This window comes from Chiloscyllium punctatum, chromosome 17 (genome assembly GCF_047496795.1).
Source record: "Chiloscyllium punctatum isolate Juve2018m chromosome 17, sChiPun1.3, whole genome shotgun sequence".
NCBI classification, from domain to species: domain Eukaryota; kingdom Metazoa; phylum Chordata; class Chondrichthyes; order Orectolobiformes; family Hemiscylliidae; genus Chiloscyllium; species Chiloscyllium punctatum.
Window position 1 is genome coordinate 81,820,132 of NC_092755.1, and position 18,603 is coordinate 81,838,734.

The following is an 18,603-nucleotide window of genomic DNA, read 5'->3' on the forward strand; positions in this document are numbered from 1 at the left end:
CTGTCCTTTTTGTTTGTTATTTAAATCATTTGATTGGATATCTAAGCCATCCCATCAATTGTCACGTGTTAACAGGTGATCATAGGAAAAGGCTGCACTCTGGTTTTAACAACTCTTGTTGTCTTTAAATGACATATTGGCCTTGAGAGAGGAAGGGTGGAGTCTGGTCTGAATGTTGATACTGATACTGCAAATCTGAAATAAAAACTGAGTGCTGGAAATACTCAACAGGTCAGGCAGGATCTACGGAGAGAGAAACAGAGTTAATGTTAACTGATTGATGACCAGTTAGATCTGTTGTATCATATGATAAGTTCCACCCATTAGGATTTTTAAAAGTTTTCTTATGTGATGTGAGCATCACTGGGTCCAGCATTTATTGCCCATCCCTAGTTGCCCCTTGAGAAGGCAGGGGTGAGCTGAAATGTACACAAGGACTCTGTCCCCACTGTTCTCTGTGGCAAGGAGTTCCAAATCTCACAACTCTCTCAGAGAAGAAACTCCTCCCCATCTCAGTCTGAAATCAGTGCCCCTTTATTTGGAGACTGTGCCCTTTGGTCCCAGACCCTCCCATGAGGGGAAACAGCCTCTCAGAGTTGACCCTGTCAAACCCCTTAACAATCCGATAGGTTTCATGTCTCATTCTTCTCAACTCCAGTGTGTAGACTCACAACCCCTTTAACCTTCGCTGAAAAGACAATCCTTCCATCCCAGGGATGAGAAGAGATGAACCTGTATCTCAGTTGGACCTGTATCTTAACTCTAAAACTGTCACCAATGTAATGTAATTAGTTCTGGGAATAGGTTTGCTCGCTGAGCTGGAAGGTTCATTTTCAGATGTTTTGTCACCATGCTAGGTAACATCTTCAGTGAGCCTCTAGACAAAGCACTGCTGCTGTTTCCTGCTTTCTATTTATAGGTTTAGGTTTCTTTGGGTTTGTGATGTCATTTCCTGTGGTGATGTCATTTCCTATGGTGATGTCATGTCCTGTTCTTCTTCTCAGGGAGTGGTAAATAGGATCCAGGTAATTAGCTGTTAAGTACTATGTAATAAATAAAAATTGAACGAGCTGTGCGTGCTGTCTATCTGAAACAAAAACAGAAATTGCTGTCAGTTCTGAGGGCGGGTCACTTGACCTGAAACATTACACTGATTTCTCTCTGCAGATGCTGCCAGACCTGCTGAGCTTTTCCAGCAATTTCTGTGTTTGTTTCGGATATAATAAATGGGTACTGTTTACCGATGTGGGGTCCTTCCCCACATGGTGTCAATAAATCAGATCAGCACCAATAAGAAGGATTGGTGGCAGTGAATTTACCCGAGGTGTCTCAGATGGTGCACAGGGACATGGCCATGCCAACAGAAACACAGGTCAAGCTGGATGGAGCAGGGACAACTTGCTTTTTGAATCAGATCTCTTTGAGACCGCCACTTCAGCAGCGTCCTGAGGGAGGACTGCACCGTCAAAGGTACTGACCTTTGACCCAGATGTCAAAGTGATTTCCGAGGTTGATGGACCTGTTCCCAGGCTTTATTCAAATAATACTGGTGTTGGGGTGGGGGTGGTCAGTGGTCTTGCAGCACTCTCTTGATAAAATAGGAAGGGCTTGCATTTGAATAGTGCCTTCTTGGGATGGCCAACGGAGAATTGCTGTCACTGCTGTACTGTAGGAAACGCAGCCAATTTGTACCCTGCAAGCTCCCACACACAGCAATGTGGTTATAATCAACACATCAGGTTTCATTTTAAGGAATAAAGTCTGTAGGCCGAACATTGGCTCAGATAGTGGGGCGATCTCCACTGGGATTGTTGACTGTGACCCGAGGGAGAAGGTGGGAGCTTGATTAAGTCTCAAGGCCCCTCAAAAACATCAACATCGACAGTGCAGCAGCACCTCAGTACAATCATAGAGTCATCGAGATGTACGGCATAGAAACAGACCCTTTGGTCCAACTCATCCATACAGACCAGATAGCCCAATCCAATCTAGTCCCATTTGCCAGCACTTGGTCCATATCCCCTTAAGCCCTTCCTATTCATACACCCATCCAAATGCCTTTTGAATGTTGTAATTGTACCAGCCTCCACCACTTCCTCTGGCAGCTCATTCCATACATGTACCACCCTCTGCATGAAAAAGTTGCCCCTTAGGTCTCTTTTATATCTTTCCCCTCTCACCATAAACCTATGCCCTCTAGTTCTGGACTCCCCAACCCCAGGGAAAAGACTTTGTCTATTTACCCTATCCAAGCCCCTCATAATTTTGTAAACCTCTATAAGGTCACCCCTCAGCCTCCGACACTCCAGGGAAAACAGCCCCATCCTGTTCAGCCTCTCCCTCCAGAGGAGTATGGTGGAGGGTCAGCCTGGGGTATGCACTGAGGTGTCTGTACTGAAATTGCACACAAGTAAATACAGCTCCAACGCCCAAGAGTCTATCGATTGGCCAAAGGAAGGTGAGTTTTGTAGATACTACTTTGTTGAACTACCTATTGAGAAGCAGGAAGATTTAACACTTAGCTCCTGGCGTTCGAAACGATTGAGTCAGTCCCATTTAAGCCCCAACATCCGTCAACGTAAATGGGATTGGTTTTAATTAACTGGAGGCAAGCGTCACTCTTGATTTGTGCTTTAGAACATTAAAAATATCCTTTCTACAGAGCATGCCTGAAATCCAATCTATCTAAAGAGCTGCAGACCTATAAAAGCATTCAATACTTTGATGATTTATCAGAGTTCTAATTAGTTCAGAAGGAAGATGGATCTGAATGAGATATCCTTCCAGAATAGTTATCACAATATTTGATTCTTTTTAACAAAAGTGTGCCAAAGACACAAGATGGCATCCTGACTATGATTCCAGTGTTGCTCATCAATGGTTGCTTTCCTTTGACATACCTTTGTTCCCTGTTATGTCAACAGATTAAAGCCAGTGCTGCATGTTCAGTACTTGCCAGGTGGAGCCTTGTGAGTGTAACTGCATTTATATAGTGCCTCCAACCCAGTACAAATGTGTCTGAGGTACTTTGTCCAACCTTTAACGAACACAACGTAACAGCGAGCCATGTAAGGACATAGCAGCTGAGTCAACATTCGGTCAAATTTGACGAATGGCTTACATGAGGAATGAGAGGTTTAGGGAGGAAATTCCAGGGCCTCGAGACCAGATACGGAGAGGGATGACCACCAAGTTGGGGGGGGGGGGGCGGGGATGGAAGTTGAGGACCCTCGATAGGTCAGATTTGGAGGAACACTGATAACTTGGAGGGTTTTGTGGCTGAAGGAGATTACAGGGATAGGGAGGGGGAGGAAACTGAAGAGGGATTTGCTAAGACGGATGAAAGCTTTAAAGTTGAGGCTGTGCAGCATAGGAAAACAGAATGGGTCAGACATTATCGGGAGGTGGATGACGGGAGAACAGATTAGACACAGCAGAGTGGAGGAATTCGGAATAAAATTGCAAAGGACCAGGGGGAGTCTGTGCCTCCTGTATTATGTTCAGACACAGGAAGCAGATTAGATTCCCTACAGTTTGGAAACAGGCCCTTTGGCCTAACAAGTCCACACCGACCCTCTGAAGAGTAACCCACCCAGACCCATTCCACTCTGACTAATGCCCCTAACACTATGGGCAATGAAGCACGGCCAATTCACCCTAACCTGCACATCTTTGGACTGTGGGAGGAAACCCACGCAGACACGGGGAGAATGTGCAAACTCCACACAGAACAGTCGCCTGAGGCTGGAGTCAAACCTGGGTCCCTGGTGCTGTGAGGCAGCAGTGCAAGCCCTGCCTTACAAACAGGCAATCAAGGAACAAGAGGAGACCATTCGGCCCATTGAGCCTGCTGTGCCATGCACTAAAATCATGTCTGGCTGACCTTTAACCTCAACTCGACATTCTTGTGTATCCCCTGATCATCTTTCATCCCCTTGGTCATCCAGAATCTATCTCCCTCTGCCTTAAAAATATTTAAAAGTTTTGCACCCACTACCCTTTGAGGAAGGAAATTCCAAACACTCACAGCCAGCTGAGAGAGAGAGAAAAAAGTTTCCTCATCTCCATCTGAAATGGGCGACTTCTTATTTGTAAATGATGACTCCTTGTTTCAGTCCACTCCATTGGGCCCTTGAGGAGAGTTGAGATGGAGCAGTGTCTGGGCATTGGGATGTTTTCAGCTCCAGCCGGAATATTGAGGATGTGAGTTAGAACATTCATTCGGGAAAACATTGGTAAAGCAGTCATTCCATTATGTTGGCCACATTTTCATTTTCGAGGGAACTACCAATGTACCAATAAGCTGCATCAATTATACCAAGTCCCCAGTGTCATTCAGTGTGAGTGAAAATAGAGAAGAAACAAAGAAAGACCTATATCTATATAGAACCTTTCCTGACCCGAGGATGTCCCAGAGAGCAACAGAAGTGCGATTTCTTAAAGTGTATTGCAGTGTAGGAACCACAGCAACCAATCTGCGCCCAGTCAGATTCCACAAACGGAAATTTGATAATGATCAGTTAAACTGTTCTGTGCAATACAGATTTGGGGATAAATATTCAAAGGGCTAATTCCCCTTCTCCTCTTTTGAAATAGTGGCTTATGACTTTTATATCGTCCTGAGAGGACAGTAAAGATCTCAGTGTTAGGTCCCATCAGAAAGAGGGCATCTTTGAATGAGCACACCCCCTCAGTGTCAGTGCTGTGTGGTATCGAGTGAGAACTCTGTGGTCTGGTCTCAGGAGTCCCTTGAACTCACAATGTGGTGACTGTGTGGCCAGAGGGTCACCTCTGAGCAGCTCTCCCAGTGAAAGCTCAGAGGTGGCAGGAGCTACAGAACGGCGAAGGGAAGGCGATGGCCTAGTGGTATTATTGCTGACTATTAATCCAGTGACTGAGGAACTGTTCTAGGGAGCTGGGTTTGAATCCCATCATGGGATATTCATGGCGGAATTTGAATTCAATAAATATCTGGAAGTCTAATGATGACCGTGAATCCGTGGTCAAATGTTGGGAAAATCCCATTTGGGTCACTAGTATCCTTTAGGGAAGGAAACTGCCATCCTTACTTGGTCAGGTCTATTTGTGACTCCAGGCCCACAGCAATGTGATTGACTCTTAACTGCCCCCTGGGCAATTAGGGATGGGCAATAAATGCTGGCCCAGCCAGTGATGCCCACATCCTGTGAGCGAATGCTATAAAAAAGAAAAGGGAGCTATAAAGGTATATGAGAGCGAGAGAGAAGATTTAGTCCCGTGAGCCAAGGAAACGTGTGCTGTGAATAACTGTAGCGTTTGTGATATTCTTTCTGAGATTGAGGTCAATGTATTTTGCACTGGTTTTGTAGAAATACATCACAATGGAACAATGCAGGAATTGGAGGCTGTAGTGACAACTGATTGCCTGTAGCACACAAGATGGTTATTTGCTCAGCAACTATAGCGTGGTATTTTCAAACCAAAAATGAAAAGTTGAAGTAGCGAAATTGGGAGAGAGCAGAATATGAAATACCTGAAGATGAATTGATGCTGTCAATTTACTGTCTGCAAATTTACTGAAATGTTTCATTCTAAAGGGGCACTCTTTTCCTGGTCAATTAATTTGATGTGTTTTCTCAGCCTGTTCATTGACTGCTACTTCATTTTCCTTCGCTTTAGTTATTGCTGGAATAGCCTGCCTGACAGCACTGGGAACACCGGCTGTGAGCGATTGGCCATCCCCTCCATCACCCAATGGCCAAGAGGGATTTGCTCATATTCTCCCTCAATTATGTCACAACACACGATCTCTCAATGAGATGGATAGCAGAGGGATGCTGAAAGATGCCATGATTAGAATAGCTAGGTGATTGTTATTGATCAGTATAGATGTGATGGGCTGAAGGGCCTTTTTCTGGGCTGTAGATCTGCGTGAGTCTGTGACACCAGACACAGGCTTTGGAAAGGGAAGGCAATGGCCTTGTAGTATTAGTGCCAGACTACCAATTCAGGGACGCAGGTAATGTTCTGCTTCAAATCCTGCCACGACAGATAGGGGAATTACAACTCAATTAAAAATCTGAAATTAAGAGACTGATTGTCATCAAGGTCACTAATGTCCTGAAGGGAAGGAAACAGCCATCCTTACCTCGTCTGGCCAACATGTGATTCCAGACCCACAGCAATGGGGTTGACTCTTAATTAGGGATGACAATAAATGTTGGCCTAAACAGTGACACCCTCATCCAATAAACAAGTTGGGGGATCAGGGGTGTTCTGGTTTTGAGCACCTGAAGGTACTGCATAAGAATTTCCTGAGTATTGCCCAGAGAAAATTAATGAGAATGTTTTAAAAAGTTTGTGTTGTTCTTCTCGGGCAACTTCTGTTCATTCTGTTATTGAAATCCCTGTTGAACGACTTGTTCATGCACAACACTCCCTGTTTAAATGTGCAGACAGTAACTCACACTGCAGGTATTTTGATTCCAGCAGTCACACACTGTGCAATTGATTCAACAAGGAACAATCATTGTACCACATGGACTAGCTGAGGAAGCATTGAACTGGATCCGAGAATATACCTGAGCTGGGGAAGGGGATGGAAGTTTGGAGGGATGAGGGAAGGCTATTGGAAAAACGGATGAGGACAGGAAAGAAGTGGATGATTAAGGATAGAGGGTGAAGGAAGGTGGGAAGAAGGAGTGAAGGAGAAGGGAAAGGATGGGGAATGTGATGTAGGGTGAGTGATCATATACATTTTAATATTATGTATTTTTGAGTTTAGGATTTTGAATATTGAATTATTGCATGTGGGATTTCTCTGTGCCTAAAAGGATTTAATGATTAACTTCTAAGTACTTCTGTAGCCATAGTGATTTCTTTTAGAACAGTTTGAGAGAGATAGCCTCTAGAAACTAATAGGTTTTTGGGTACATTAGAAGAACTTAAGAGTGAACAAAGTGCACAATATTGTTCATTAGGGCTTCCTAATCGAAGAATCTGAGCTTTCTTTTAAGGGTAGAGGGAAACACCCACAGCTAGAAACGAACAATATCAGTTTTTATTTTAGTTTGGGGAGTTGCGCAGGGTTCTTAGCTGGAGATAGAAGTATCAAGAATTTGCTTATAAGAAAGGGAAAAGAAAATTACGATTTGTCAAAACAAAATCTCTGACTAAGGAGTTTAATAATAGTTCCAGGCCAGGAGTGTTTTGGTAAAACCTGGAAGAGATTATTTGAAGCTGAGAAGATTCAAGCTTAGGAGTGTGAAGGCTACAGGAAGAGGGGTTCAGATTCTCCAGATCAGGAGTTAAAGTTACAGATAAAGTGCACCTATTGAGGTCATCAAGAAGGAGATTCTGTCTGATGTCAGTACTGTAAAGGGATTACATTTTGACCATGTGTTAGAAATCTTTAAATGCAAGTTTTGCATCCATAGTTCAGTCCATTCTGTTCTATTCTATTCCGTTCTGTTCCATTCTATTCTATCTGCATTTATTTTGTGACAGAAACTGTTTTATTTTTAAAACCAAATCTGCCATATTGTGTGTTTATGCCTTAGTGGGAGATCATCACATTGAAACCAAAAATCAAAGTAACATTTGATCTATCAAACCAGCTCTGTCTTGGCCAATAATACCATGAGTTGGGATTATAACAGGAGGCAGAGACCTGGTAGGAAGAAGATGGAGAAAGAAGGAGAGAGGTGGGGAAGGAGAGAGGTGGGGAAGGAGAGAGGTGGGGAAGGAGAGAGGTGGGGAAGGAGAGGGTGCAGAGGGAAGAGAGAAGGGAGGGAAGAGGCAGAAGAGGAAAATACAGTAAAATTGCAATAAGTCAACGCTGGAGAAAAATAAATGGTAACATAGCAATGCAGCAAAATTGACATTAGTTTTCAATTTGTTTACAATGATGTGACCTTGTACAGTAAAAGGCATTGAAAGACATTAGAGGTTAGCTGTGACAGTAACCTTTTTCTGCTGAGCATGCTGTCTTTAGATGACTCCACCATGTCGTCGAGTAGTTAGACATGTTTTCCATGTTTTTGCCCTTTAGTTTGAAATCGTGAGCTTCTCCATGGCCTTTGCTCAGGATGGGTAAGCAGGCAGGTATTCATTAGACCCTTCAGGGTTATCACTGTGAACACCTTCCTTTTCGTCCATTGATACATTTTGTCCACTTTCCTGATCCGTGCCTCAAACCTGCTGCCATCCAGGTGGGTTTGTTAGCCTTATATTTAGTGGGAAATCTCTTTACATACACAATAAAATGCCACTTCTTCGACTCTCCTATCACAAAGGGGAGACATATTTTGGTACCATCTGTGTTGGCATGAAGCACACCAGTGACAAATTCCTTGCTTCACTTCCCACCATTATGTGTTTCATCTTCAAACACTGAAGAGCAATCTGGTAAAAGGGGAGCTGGTTGTGAAGTGGAAATGTCACTAGACTGGAATCGTGAACCCTAAGTTAATGCTAAGGGCACATGGGTTCGAATCCTACTTTGGCGAATGGTGAAATTTAAATTCACAATTTACATCAGACAAAGACGTAGTCTATTAGCCCATCCCTTATTCTGCTACTCCACCATTCAATGAGATCACTGTTGACCTGATAATCCTCAACTCTGCTTTCAGTAAAAGTCTAACTGGCATTGGTCATTAAAATCCATCTGGTCCACTAATGCCCCTTTAGACAAGGAAATCTGCTGCCCTTTACATGGTCTGGTTTGCATGTGACTCCAGACCCACAAACATGTAATTAGTGATGGGCAGTAAATTCTGGTCTAGACAGTGACACCCACATCCTCTGAACAAATAATAAAAGAGAAAATAAATCAGTTTGGCTTCATCCAGGTTGACTTTGTTCTTTGGTATGTATTTATTTGGGAAGTCAATGCAGATTTAAGACGCTAAGACCTTGAAGGTAAAGGTAGGCCATTCAGCCCTTTCAATCTGCCTACCATTCAGCGAGATCATGGCTGATCTGGTAATTCCTGACTCCATTTTCCTTCCCTCTACCCATAACCCTTTCTTCCATTCCTGATTAAAGATCTCAGCCTTGAATACACTAACGACCCAGCCTCGACAGACCTCTGTGATAAAGAATTCCACAGACTCACTCCCCTCGGACAGAAGAAATTCCTTCTCATCTCTGTCTTAAATATGTGATGCATTATTTCTGAGAAGATGTCCCCTGGTCCTAGTCTCCCCCATAAGGGGAATCAACCATTCCGCATCAACTCTGTCAAGTCCTGAGGAATCTTGAACATATCAGTAAAAATGCCTCTCAGTCTTCATTAATCCCTGAGACATCACTAAGGTGGCCTTGCTCTATTCTGATTGGTGGGTGCAGTCACGTGACAGGCATGCATGGGGTCAGCTGATTCGGAGTTAGCAATCCAGAGCTTCACTTTATCGCAGGCTTTTCCTTCCACTGGGTTTCTTTTCCTGCCAACAGCAATGGCCGACAACTCAATTTTCAGGATTGTCCAAGTTTGACTGACCACAAATCCATTGGAAAGCCTCCAAAGAGGGAAAGAGGAGGGAGTGAAAGGAAAATACATTTTGTGGAAGCCAGGTTTGGGAAGGCAGGGGGGTTGGTAGAGTGGGGCAATAAGGAGAAAAGGCAAGGTGGAATATGGGACGAGTGGAAGGAGGGAGGTGTTGGAGGACGGATGGAGCAAAGGTGAGAAAGTTTATGTCTAGTCAGTAAAGCAAACTGCGTAGTAGCCGATCACTTCAACATAGAGTTAGTAAATAATACTTCCCCATCCTTCATCACATCACTCACTGCACTTTCTGCTTCAGAGGCATCTGTCCTTTTGCAGCTTTACTCTCATATTTTGAACATTTCCTCAGTTCAGGGCAATTTACTGCCTCCTGTGTTTATCCCTGGAAGTGTCTGAGGACATTACTAAGTTGACTTCACCTTGTCCTTGACATCCAGCATTCATTAAGAGTGCTGACGTTTTACTGAAGTGAAAGTAATTACTGGGAATCGCTTCTCTCAAAGATGACTGTGTTAGTCTGAGAGTGTTCAAAAATGACAAATCCAAGATGACTGATGTCTTTTACAATACTAACGACTGCATTTATTTAACCATTTTATCATTTTGTATATCTTAAAGTGTTTCAGACAGCGAATTACTCTGAGGTCTACTGACCATTATCTAATTAAAATGTTTAAGATGACACAGGGATTTGATATTGTTGGGGGAGGTCCAGAATAAGAGGGGAGAAAAACTTCAAACTTGAATGAGGATGTTGCCTGGGATGGAGCATTTCGGCGATAGAGAGAGGCTGGATATGGAGCAGAGAAGTTTGAGACTGGATGTGATGGAGGTCTATAAGTTTATGAGGGACAAGGGCAGGGTGAATAGGAAGTTAGCTATTCCCCTGGCTTGATAACAAGGGAACACATGTTTAAAGTGAAAGGCAGGAGGTTTAGAGGGGATTTGAGGAAAACAAAATTCACCCAGAAGGTGCGGGGGAACTGGAATACTCTGCCTGGGAGGGTAGTTGAGGAGGGAAAGCCTCACAACCGTTAAAAATTACTTGGATGAACACTTGATGGATATGGGTCTAGTGCAGGAAAGTGGGACTGATGTAGATTTAGGATAGTTTTGGATTGAATTGAATTAGCTTTATTGCCACATGTACTCAAATAAGTGTAGTGAAAAATATACAAGTCACCTCTTACAATGCCATCTTAGGTACAAAGGTATCTATGTACAGACTGAATGGGCTGAAGGGCCTCTTCTATTCCACACTATATGATTGTGTGATTCGACTCCTGGGTGATATCAGCAAGTCCTTCCTCACGCAGAGAGAAATGAATATCTGGAACTCTCTGATCCCAAAAAAACCTGTGAGGGTTAAAGACCAATCGAATATTTCAAAGGTAAACAAGAATATTAAAAAATAATGAACAAAAGCAGGAAGATAATATTAAACTACAATCTAATTGGTGGAATAGATTCAAGGAATCTCCTTTTATTTTGTTGCTTGGGTGTGGGTCTCACTCATCAGTATTAATTGCCCAGAGGACAGTTAGGAATCAACCATATTACTGGAGTCACATGTAGGTGGAGAAGGACAGCAGATTTTCTTCAGTAAAGATAAAGCCATCGTTAGTGACAGAGAGAGATGACTGGTGCTGGTTTGACCTAAGGGTCACAGTGCCTCAGGCAGGGGGAGAGATTGAGAAGGAGAGTCCCTCACTGTTAGCATCACAAACCAGCCATGTGAGCTCATTTAGCTTTACCAAGCGACCATACTGAAGCATGCTGCAATAATTGACAACAGTTACTGTTAGGTCGGCTTTTTATTCCAGGTTTTATTGAATTCGAATTTCACCATCTGCCATAGTGGGGTTTGAACCCATTTCCCCAGAATGTTGATCTGGATTGCTGGCCCCAGTGACGTGACCATTCTGCTACTGCCTCCTGTTGTTATATCAGAAAATAGCAAAAGCTACAAGTTTGACTCCACAAACCGGACTGATGATAAATAACCAAAGAGGTGACCTTTGATTGAAACAGCAGCTGCAGGGATATCACCAGACTCATCAGCCTTTACACATTAACAAGCAGGTGGGGCCGAGCTTTAACCTCTCAACCAAAGAATGGCATCTCTCAGCAGTGCAGCGTACTCTCAGTACCACACAGGAGTATCAGCCCAGGCTCTCATGTGGCGCTTGAACCCTGCACACCTACTCAACACCAAGACAAAGAAAGAACGTGCATTTCCATAGCGACTCTCACTGCTTTGGGTTTCCTGTCGCAGAGGTGCTTTTTGAGGTGATGTCACTGTTGTAATGTTGGAAATGCAGCAGTCAATGTTCACACAGCAAGATCCCACTGTGGTAATGGCCAAATCATCTGTTTTAGTTTTAGTTTCTGTTGATGGGAAAATTTGTTGATGAGATTGGAGTGAAGACCACCTCTGTTTGTCTAAATGGTACCCACGGGGTCTTGACATTGACCCTAGAGAGAACGTGATGCCTCAGTATAATGTCTCAGCTAACAGTCAGCACCTCTGACAGTGCTGCACTCTCAGTGTTGCCCTGGAAGTGTCAGTCTAGATTCAGTGTCGAAATCCCTGGAATGGGGCAACTTCTGGCTCATACACAAAGCCATTACCCTCAGCATCGCCAAACTGTGATCACAGTGCGTATTAATAATTTACATCTTTATCTGGTAGTTTATGTTCCAAGCTGACAGCAGTATTGAGGATAGCCAATGGGTAATTGTTTTTGTTTTATTTCCCCAGCTGGTACGCTACACCATTGAGGGGCTTCTGCAACTTGGGCCCCTGGGGTCAACAAATTTCCTACCCGACACCAAATGTTTAATGGATGACAGAAGAATCAAGTTCCCAACTCTCAGGAAATGCGACGAGGTACCCAGAATAAACCAGAAACTCTGGGATTTCACACAGGTAATGTCCTGTTTGCTTCACCTGAAGGAGAGGGAAGGATGGAATAAATGGCAACTATTCCTGAACGTGAGCTGTTCACCAACGAGTCCTTGATTGTTAAGGGGTTGCTTGTCCAGATACTTATCCAGATGGATTGAGAATCAATAGAGGACTTAGATTTGACCAACTAGTGGTTGAGACCTAGAATCAAGCTTGATATTAAGGCTTTTGTAGCAATATTGTGCAGATTTAATTGGTGATAGTGTCCTTACCTCTGAGCCAGGAGAGCCAGGTTCAAGACCCACCTGCTCCAGAGCTGTGTAATGACATCTCTGAACAGATTGATCACATATGTTTTAATTTTAGCTGAGTGCGTTCGAATGTCCTGAAGTTGCGAAAGGCGCTATATAAGTCCAAATCTTTCTGTGTCTGTAAATGCCAACAGACCTCTCAAGGAATAATTTGGTCTTTATTTCTCACAATGGAAACAGTAAGTACATGTGTCTGTCTGTCTGTGTATACGCTATCTTTGATGGGATCCACATTTACCTCACAGAGAAGAATATAAATGTCCTCTCCCTCTGCTGTTTGTTTCTCCAGCAAAGGACCAGCTGTCATTGTACAAAACCCTCATCTCTATTGCACTCCAATAACACTCGAGAAGCTCGACACCATCCAGGACAAAGCAGCCCCCGCTTGATTGGCCCCACATCCACCACCGACGCTCAGTAGCAGCAACAGCAGTGTGTACTATCTACAAGATGCACTGCAGAAGCTCAGCAAAGATCCTCAGACAGCAACTTCAAAACCCATGCCCAGTTCCATCTGGAAGGACAAGGGCAGCAGATACATGGGAACACCACCCCCTGCACAATCCCCTCCGAGCCACTCACCATCCTGACTTGGAAATATGTCACTGTCCCTTCAGTATCGCTGGGTCAGAATCCTGGAATTCCCTCCTTCAGGGCATTGTGGGTCTACCTACAGCACATGGGCTGCAGCGTTTCAAGAAGGCAGCTCACCCCCACCTGCTCAAGGGGCAACTAGGGACGGGTAATAAATGCTGAACCAGCCAGCGATGCCAATGTCCCATCCTCACAACCAAGTCATAGCCTGACTGCAACAGCTCAGTGACATCCATCACCCCCCCCCTTGCCCAACAACCCCCACCAACCCCGGCTCTGCCTCTGGAAGGCATCTTTGTCACTTTTCAGCTCCAATCAAATGGCCAGTTTTTTAAGAGATCCTTTTTACTCTTCCAAAAACCTCTTTCTTTCATTGTCTGTGGAATTTGCAGCATTATGTTTTAGGATCCACAATTTAAATGCACTCAATTTGAGCTGCAAACCTTTCCTTGTTGTCCAGGATTTGTAAATTTACAGGAAAGCGACAGAGAAAATGCAGCATCTGATGGGTGGTTTCCTTGTAACAACCTTGAGTCTCCCTGTTGTTGACGCATCCATCATCTTCAGAAAATCACCTCTGGCCATCTTTATCCTTCCTCTACCTCCTGCAGCACATCTGACACCTTCTGTTATCATTTGTCACACCATCCTCAATCTTGCTACCTCTAATATATGCCTTCGAAATAACCTTTATCTCTGATGTTCGCGCTCCATCCAAATTCTAAGATTTTAGACGAAATTGTGCCTTTAAAGGGCAGCATTGTGGCACAGTGGTTAGCACTGCTGCCTCACAGCACCAGAGGGTTCAATTCCTGCCTCAGGCAACTGTCTGTGTGGAGTTTGCACGTTCTCCCTGTGTCTGTGTGGGTTTCCTCCGGGTGCTCCGGTTTCCTCCCACAGTCCAAAAAAGAATGTGCAGTTTCGGTAAATTGGCTGTGCTAAATTGCCCCTCGTATTAGGTGTAGGGGAATTGGTCTGGGTGGGTCGCTCTTCGGAGGGTCGGTGTGGACTTGTTGGGCCGAAGGGCCTGTTTCCATACTGTGAGTAATCTAAGATTATAACTTTTTATACCTTAGTTCTTTAACGTTACTGATATCTTGTGAGGGGCGTTTCTGCTTCTGTGGACTGTGTTGTATCATTTTAGTCTCTGTATCTGAGGAAAGATGTTGTGGTGATGGAGGAAGTGCACTGAAGGTTTACCACACTGGGATGGCAGGGCTGATAGAGGACGAGGGATTGAATCATTTAGGATTATGTTCATTGGAGTGCAGAAGCACATGGGGGGGGAGATCTGATAAAAACCTGTAAAATGCCAACAGGACGACACAGGACAAATGCAGGAAAGATGTTTCCAATGACCAGAGGTCACAGTTTAAGGACATGGGGTAGGACATGTTTAGGACTGAGATGAGGAGAAATGTCTTCACCCAGAAAGTGGTGAGCCTGTGGAATTCTCTGTCACAGGAAGCAGTCAAGGCCAGACCGTGATGTGGAGGTGCCAGGATGGACAATGTCAGAAACACAGGATACCAGTTTATATTCCAACAAGTTTATTTTAAATCACAAGCTTTCAGTGCACTGCCCTTTTGTCGGGTGAAGGGTTAAGGGGCAGTGCTCCGAAAGCTTGTGATTTCAAATAAACCTGTTGGACTATTACCTGGTGTCAAAGGCCAAAACAGTGCATCATTTCAAGGAGTTGTACACAGCATTTGGAGTTAATGGGGTCAAAGGATATATGGGAAACAGCTGGAACAGATCATTGAGTTGGTTGATGAGCCGTGATCATAATGAATGGTGGGGCAGTTTCAAAGGGCTGAATGGCCTACAGTTGTCTCCATTTTCTATGTTTCTGTGTCTGTGTACCATATGTTTGTGATTTCGTTGTCTCCAAGATGAAAATAAAATTGGAAAATTATGCCAGGGACGGTTCATAAAGAGTGCGATTTGGTAATGCATGTTGACCTTCTTTTGCAGAATGGGCCAATTATTAACAGAGACACGGGACGTTGTTTGGAAGTGGAAATGACCAAGGACGCTAACTTTGGCCTGCGATTATCCTTGCAGAAGTGTTCCGGGCAAAAGTGGATAATCAGAAACTGGATCAAACATGCCAAGCACTGAGTGCTGATGGGATGTATTTGCTGCATCCCAGTGTATCTTTGTATATCTACTTCCACATGACATTGTGATGTGTAGCCAAGCACCCATGAGACATTGTGGGGGACACAACATGGAATCATCCAGTCATCCTCAATGAAGGGACACTTGATCAACACACTCATTTGAAATTATTGACTACTGCACGGCATTAAATGAACAATAATGATGTGCCTTTTTTCACTTATAAACTTCTTGACTGGAACCAGCCCCTTAAGCATGTTTCGGTTTATTATATTGGAACAGAAAACTGTAAATAATAACATTAAAAAAGACTTAAATGTTTACAAGACTAAATGCAACCATTTTAAAGGGGAGGCAGGAGTGGAGAGACCAAAGGGATTAACGAACACAAGTCTTGGGAAGATGAGCAGGTTGTTAAAAACACTCACACACCAGATCCTGAGTTTTATAAATTGGTGCAGAATGGGCTTTTCTTACCCAGTAAACAGGTGGGAGCCCTGGGCTCAGGGACAGGGAGATAGCAGACTCAGCACCGAGTTAACTTCACAACCTGATTTCCCCAGGAGACATCTCCCGGGAAAGCTGTTATCTAGGTTGGCTCCCTGCCTCATGAAGGTAGATAACTACTCTGTTAGTCTAGTTAAGGCTCCACGTTGGGGCTGTGCTGCCCCTGTCTCAGTCCATGATGGCAGCGTCCTGCTAGACAGCCATGGGAATATTGGAGCCATGCTCCCCATTGGCAGGGACTGCAGGGTTATCACACAATGTATCCCCATCCATAAGTAGATCTGCAGAGGGGTTATCTCTCTCCGACCTGAGGTCTCCACTACCCTCAGGCCCCTTCACTGCACTTTGACACATACACACACTCTCGCACACTCACAGTTACACACATTCTCACACACGCACTCTCAGACACACACAGTCATATACACTCACACTCTCTCACATACTCTCTCACACACACACACACACAGACCCTCACACTCACACACATACTCACACTCTCGCTGGCACACACACTCACAGTCACGCACTCACATTCTCTCACACTCACACACACTGGCTGTAACATGATTACATCACTAACACATTAACACTGTTTCTAAAGTGCGATTTTTCTATAATGTGGGGTCACACAAGAACACAACCATCACGTTACAGAAGAACTACCCGTACAGGTGATCACTCAAACAACGTTAAACAGAAGATGGGGGCATTACTTAGAGGAAGCAGGTCCTGAAACAGAATGACATGTAGTGGGGAGTCCCTCTCCCCCCCCCCCCCCCCCCCCCCCACCTCCGTGCTAACACTGGGACTTTGTGTTCAATTCCCTGGGGTGGGATTCCAACTCACAGCTTTTGGACCCAGAGGTCAGCTTTTTCTAACACCACTGGCAAAAGATACAGCAGATGGTGTGACCATAGGGAACAGTCTCCATGACATTGCTCACATGTCAATCCAATCTGATCCTGCACCCTCCTAACACTTTACTGTTAATCCTTTTTAAGTTTCCACCAACCTTCCATTAGAAATCGGCTCCCCCCTGTAGATTTTCCATTACATTTTCCACCGAAATCTGAGCCATCAACAGAATGGAGCTGATTTTTCCTGTAATTTTCAGAGTTGTTCAGTTGATTGATTTATCTGGCATCAAAGGAGCAGCATAGCCCACTCCCTGCTGGCTTGAAGCCTTTGGGAATAACTTAATTACTCAAAATAAAAGTGAACGACTTGGGCAGAGCAAAGGCATTACCACTGCATGGAAAAGATCAAACAAATTGCAGCATTTGGGATGGAGAGAGGGGCAAGGTGAAGGAAGGAAGGGTAAAGAGAGGAGCAGGGGGAACGAGGAGATGGGTAAGGAGAAGTCTGCGTTCTGTAAGCCTCCAACACTTCTTTTTGGATTTTCTACCAGAGTCTTGATGAGCTGCTCCAACTTCTCATTCAGCACTGCTGTACGTCAGTGCCATTTCCCTCAGTCACATAAACTCTCTTTTTCGGCTGACATCCCTTTCTCCATTCTCATTCTTGGTGCAATCTCTCGGGGTGGAACAGCTGACAAACAGCCACACCACTCATGACAGGAACAAGGTCAAAACACATCCGTCGATTTATTTTTTTCTCAAATTGTTTAAGTGGTTCTTTGTCCTCAACCTGCAATCCCGAGCCTTTGTTACAGCTCTCAGCCAGAGGGTGGTGACTCTGTGAAAAATGTTGCTGCAAAGGGCTGTGTCATTGAGTGTCTTTAAGACAGACATAGATCTGTTTTTGATTGCTAGGGGGATCAAGGGTTACAGGGAGAAGGGTGGAGGATGGGTTAAGAAACATACCTGCCATGATGGCATTGCAGTGTAGATTTGATGGCTTAATTGGCTCCTATATCATGAGGTCTTATGGTTTTGTTCTGAGTGATCACTCACACTCTTTACTCCCTACAAGTGAACTGATCTGGGCAGCGATGCATAACGCCTTATGTTTCATTAGGAAGCTATTTCTCCATTGGATGAGCACAGTGCAAGGTTCAGGTCCATCGAAGGGACACATAAGTATTGAATTGACAGCTCATCAAGATGGTTACAACAGAGTGAAGGAGAAAGTGAGGACTGCAGATGCTGGAGTATCAGAGCTGAAAATGTGTTGCTGGAAAAGTGCAGCAGGTCAGGCGGCATCCAAGGAACAGGAGAATCGACGTTTCGGGCATCAGCCCTTCTTCAGGATTCCTGAAGCGCTTTTCCAGCAACGCATTTTCAGCTCTACAACAGAGTGAAGATCGTTACATTTTCTTGCACTGAGAACTTGATGAAAAGGCTGACCAAGTGTAGTTTCATATCAGCAAGAAACTTATTTTTAATGGAAAATTCTGGAAGCACTTTCATTTTTGCTTCTTCATGAGATGCATTAATTGCTCATCCTTAACTGAGAGAGCAGCTTCAGTATCAATCCCATCGCTGTGGGTCTGGAGTCACATGTAGGCCAGACCAGGGAAAGGCGAGAGATTTCCTTCCAGAACGGACAGTGGTGAACAAGATGGGGTTTTTATTACAATTGACTGTGGTCACCATTAGGCACAGTTGGTTTTTAATTAAGTTCAAATTTTCGTCATCTGCCATGGCAAAATTCAAACCCATGTCCTTCGAACATTAGCTTGGCATTCTGGATTATTAGTTATTCAGGGACAT

General features: G+C 44.2%; 1 protein-coding gene across 1 annotated transcript in view; it reads left to right on the forward strand.

Annotated features, from left to right (window-relative positions):
* The window catches only part of galnt9 (polypeptide N-acetylgalactosaminyltransferase 9), a 373,573-nt gene extending 357,826 nt beyond the window's left edge, over positions 1–15,747 (forward strand). The window contains exons 10-11 of the mRNA XM_072587703.1: positions 12,249–12,416; positions 15,275–15,747. Of these exons, the coding sequence (XP_072443804.1) occupies positions 12,249–12,416; positions 15,275–15,421 (315 nt within the window). The 3' untranslated portion in view covers positions 15,422–15,747. The remainder of the gene's footprint in view (positions 1–12,248; positions 12,417–15,274) is intronic.
* Positions 15,748–18,603: the final 2,856 nt, after the last annotated feature.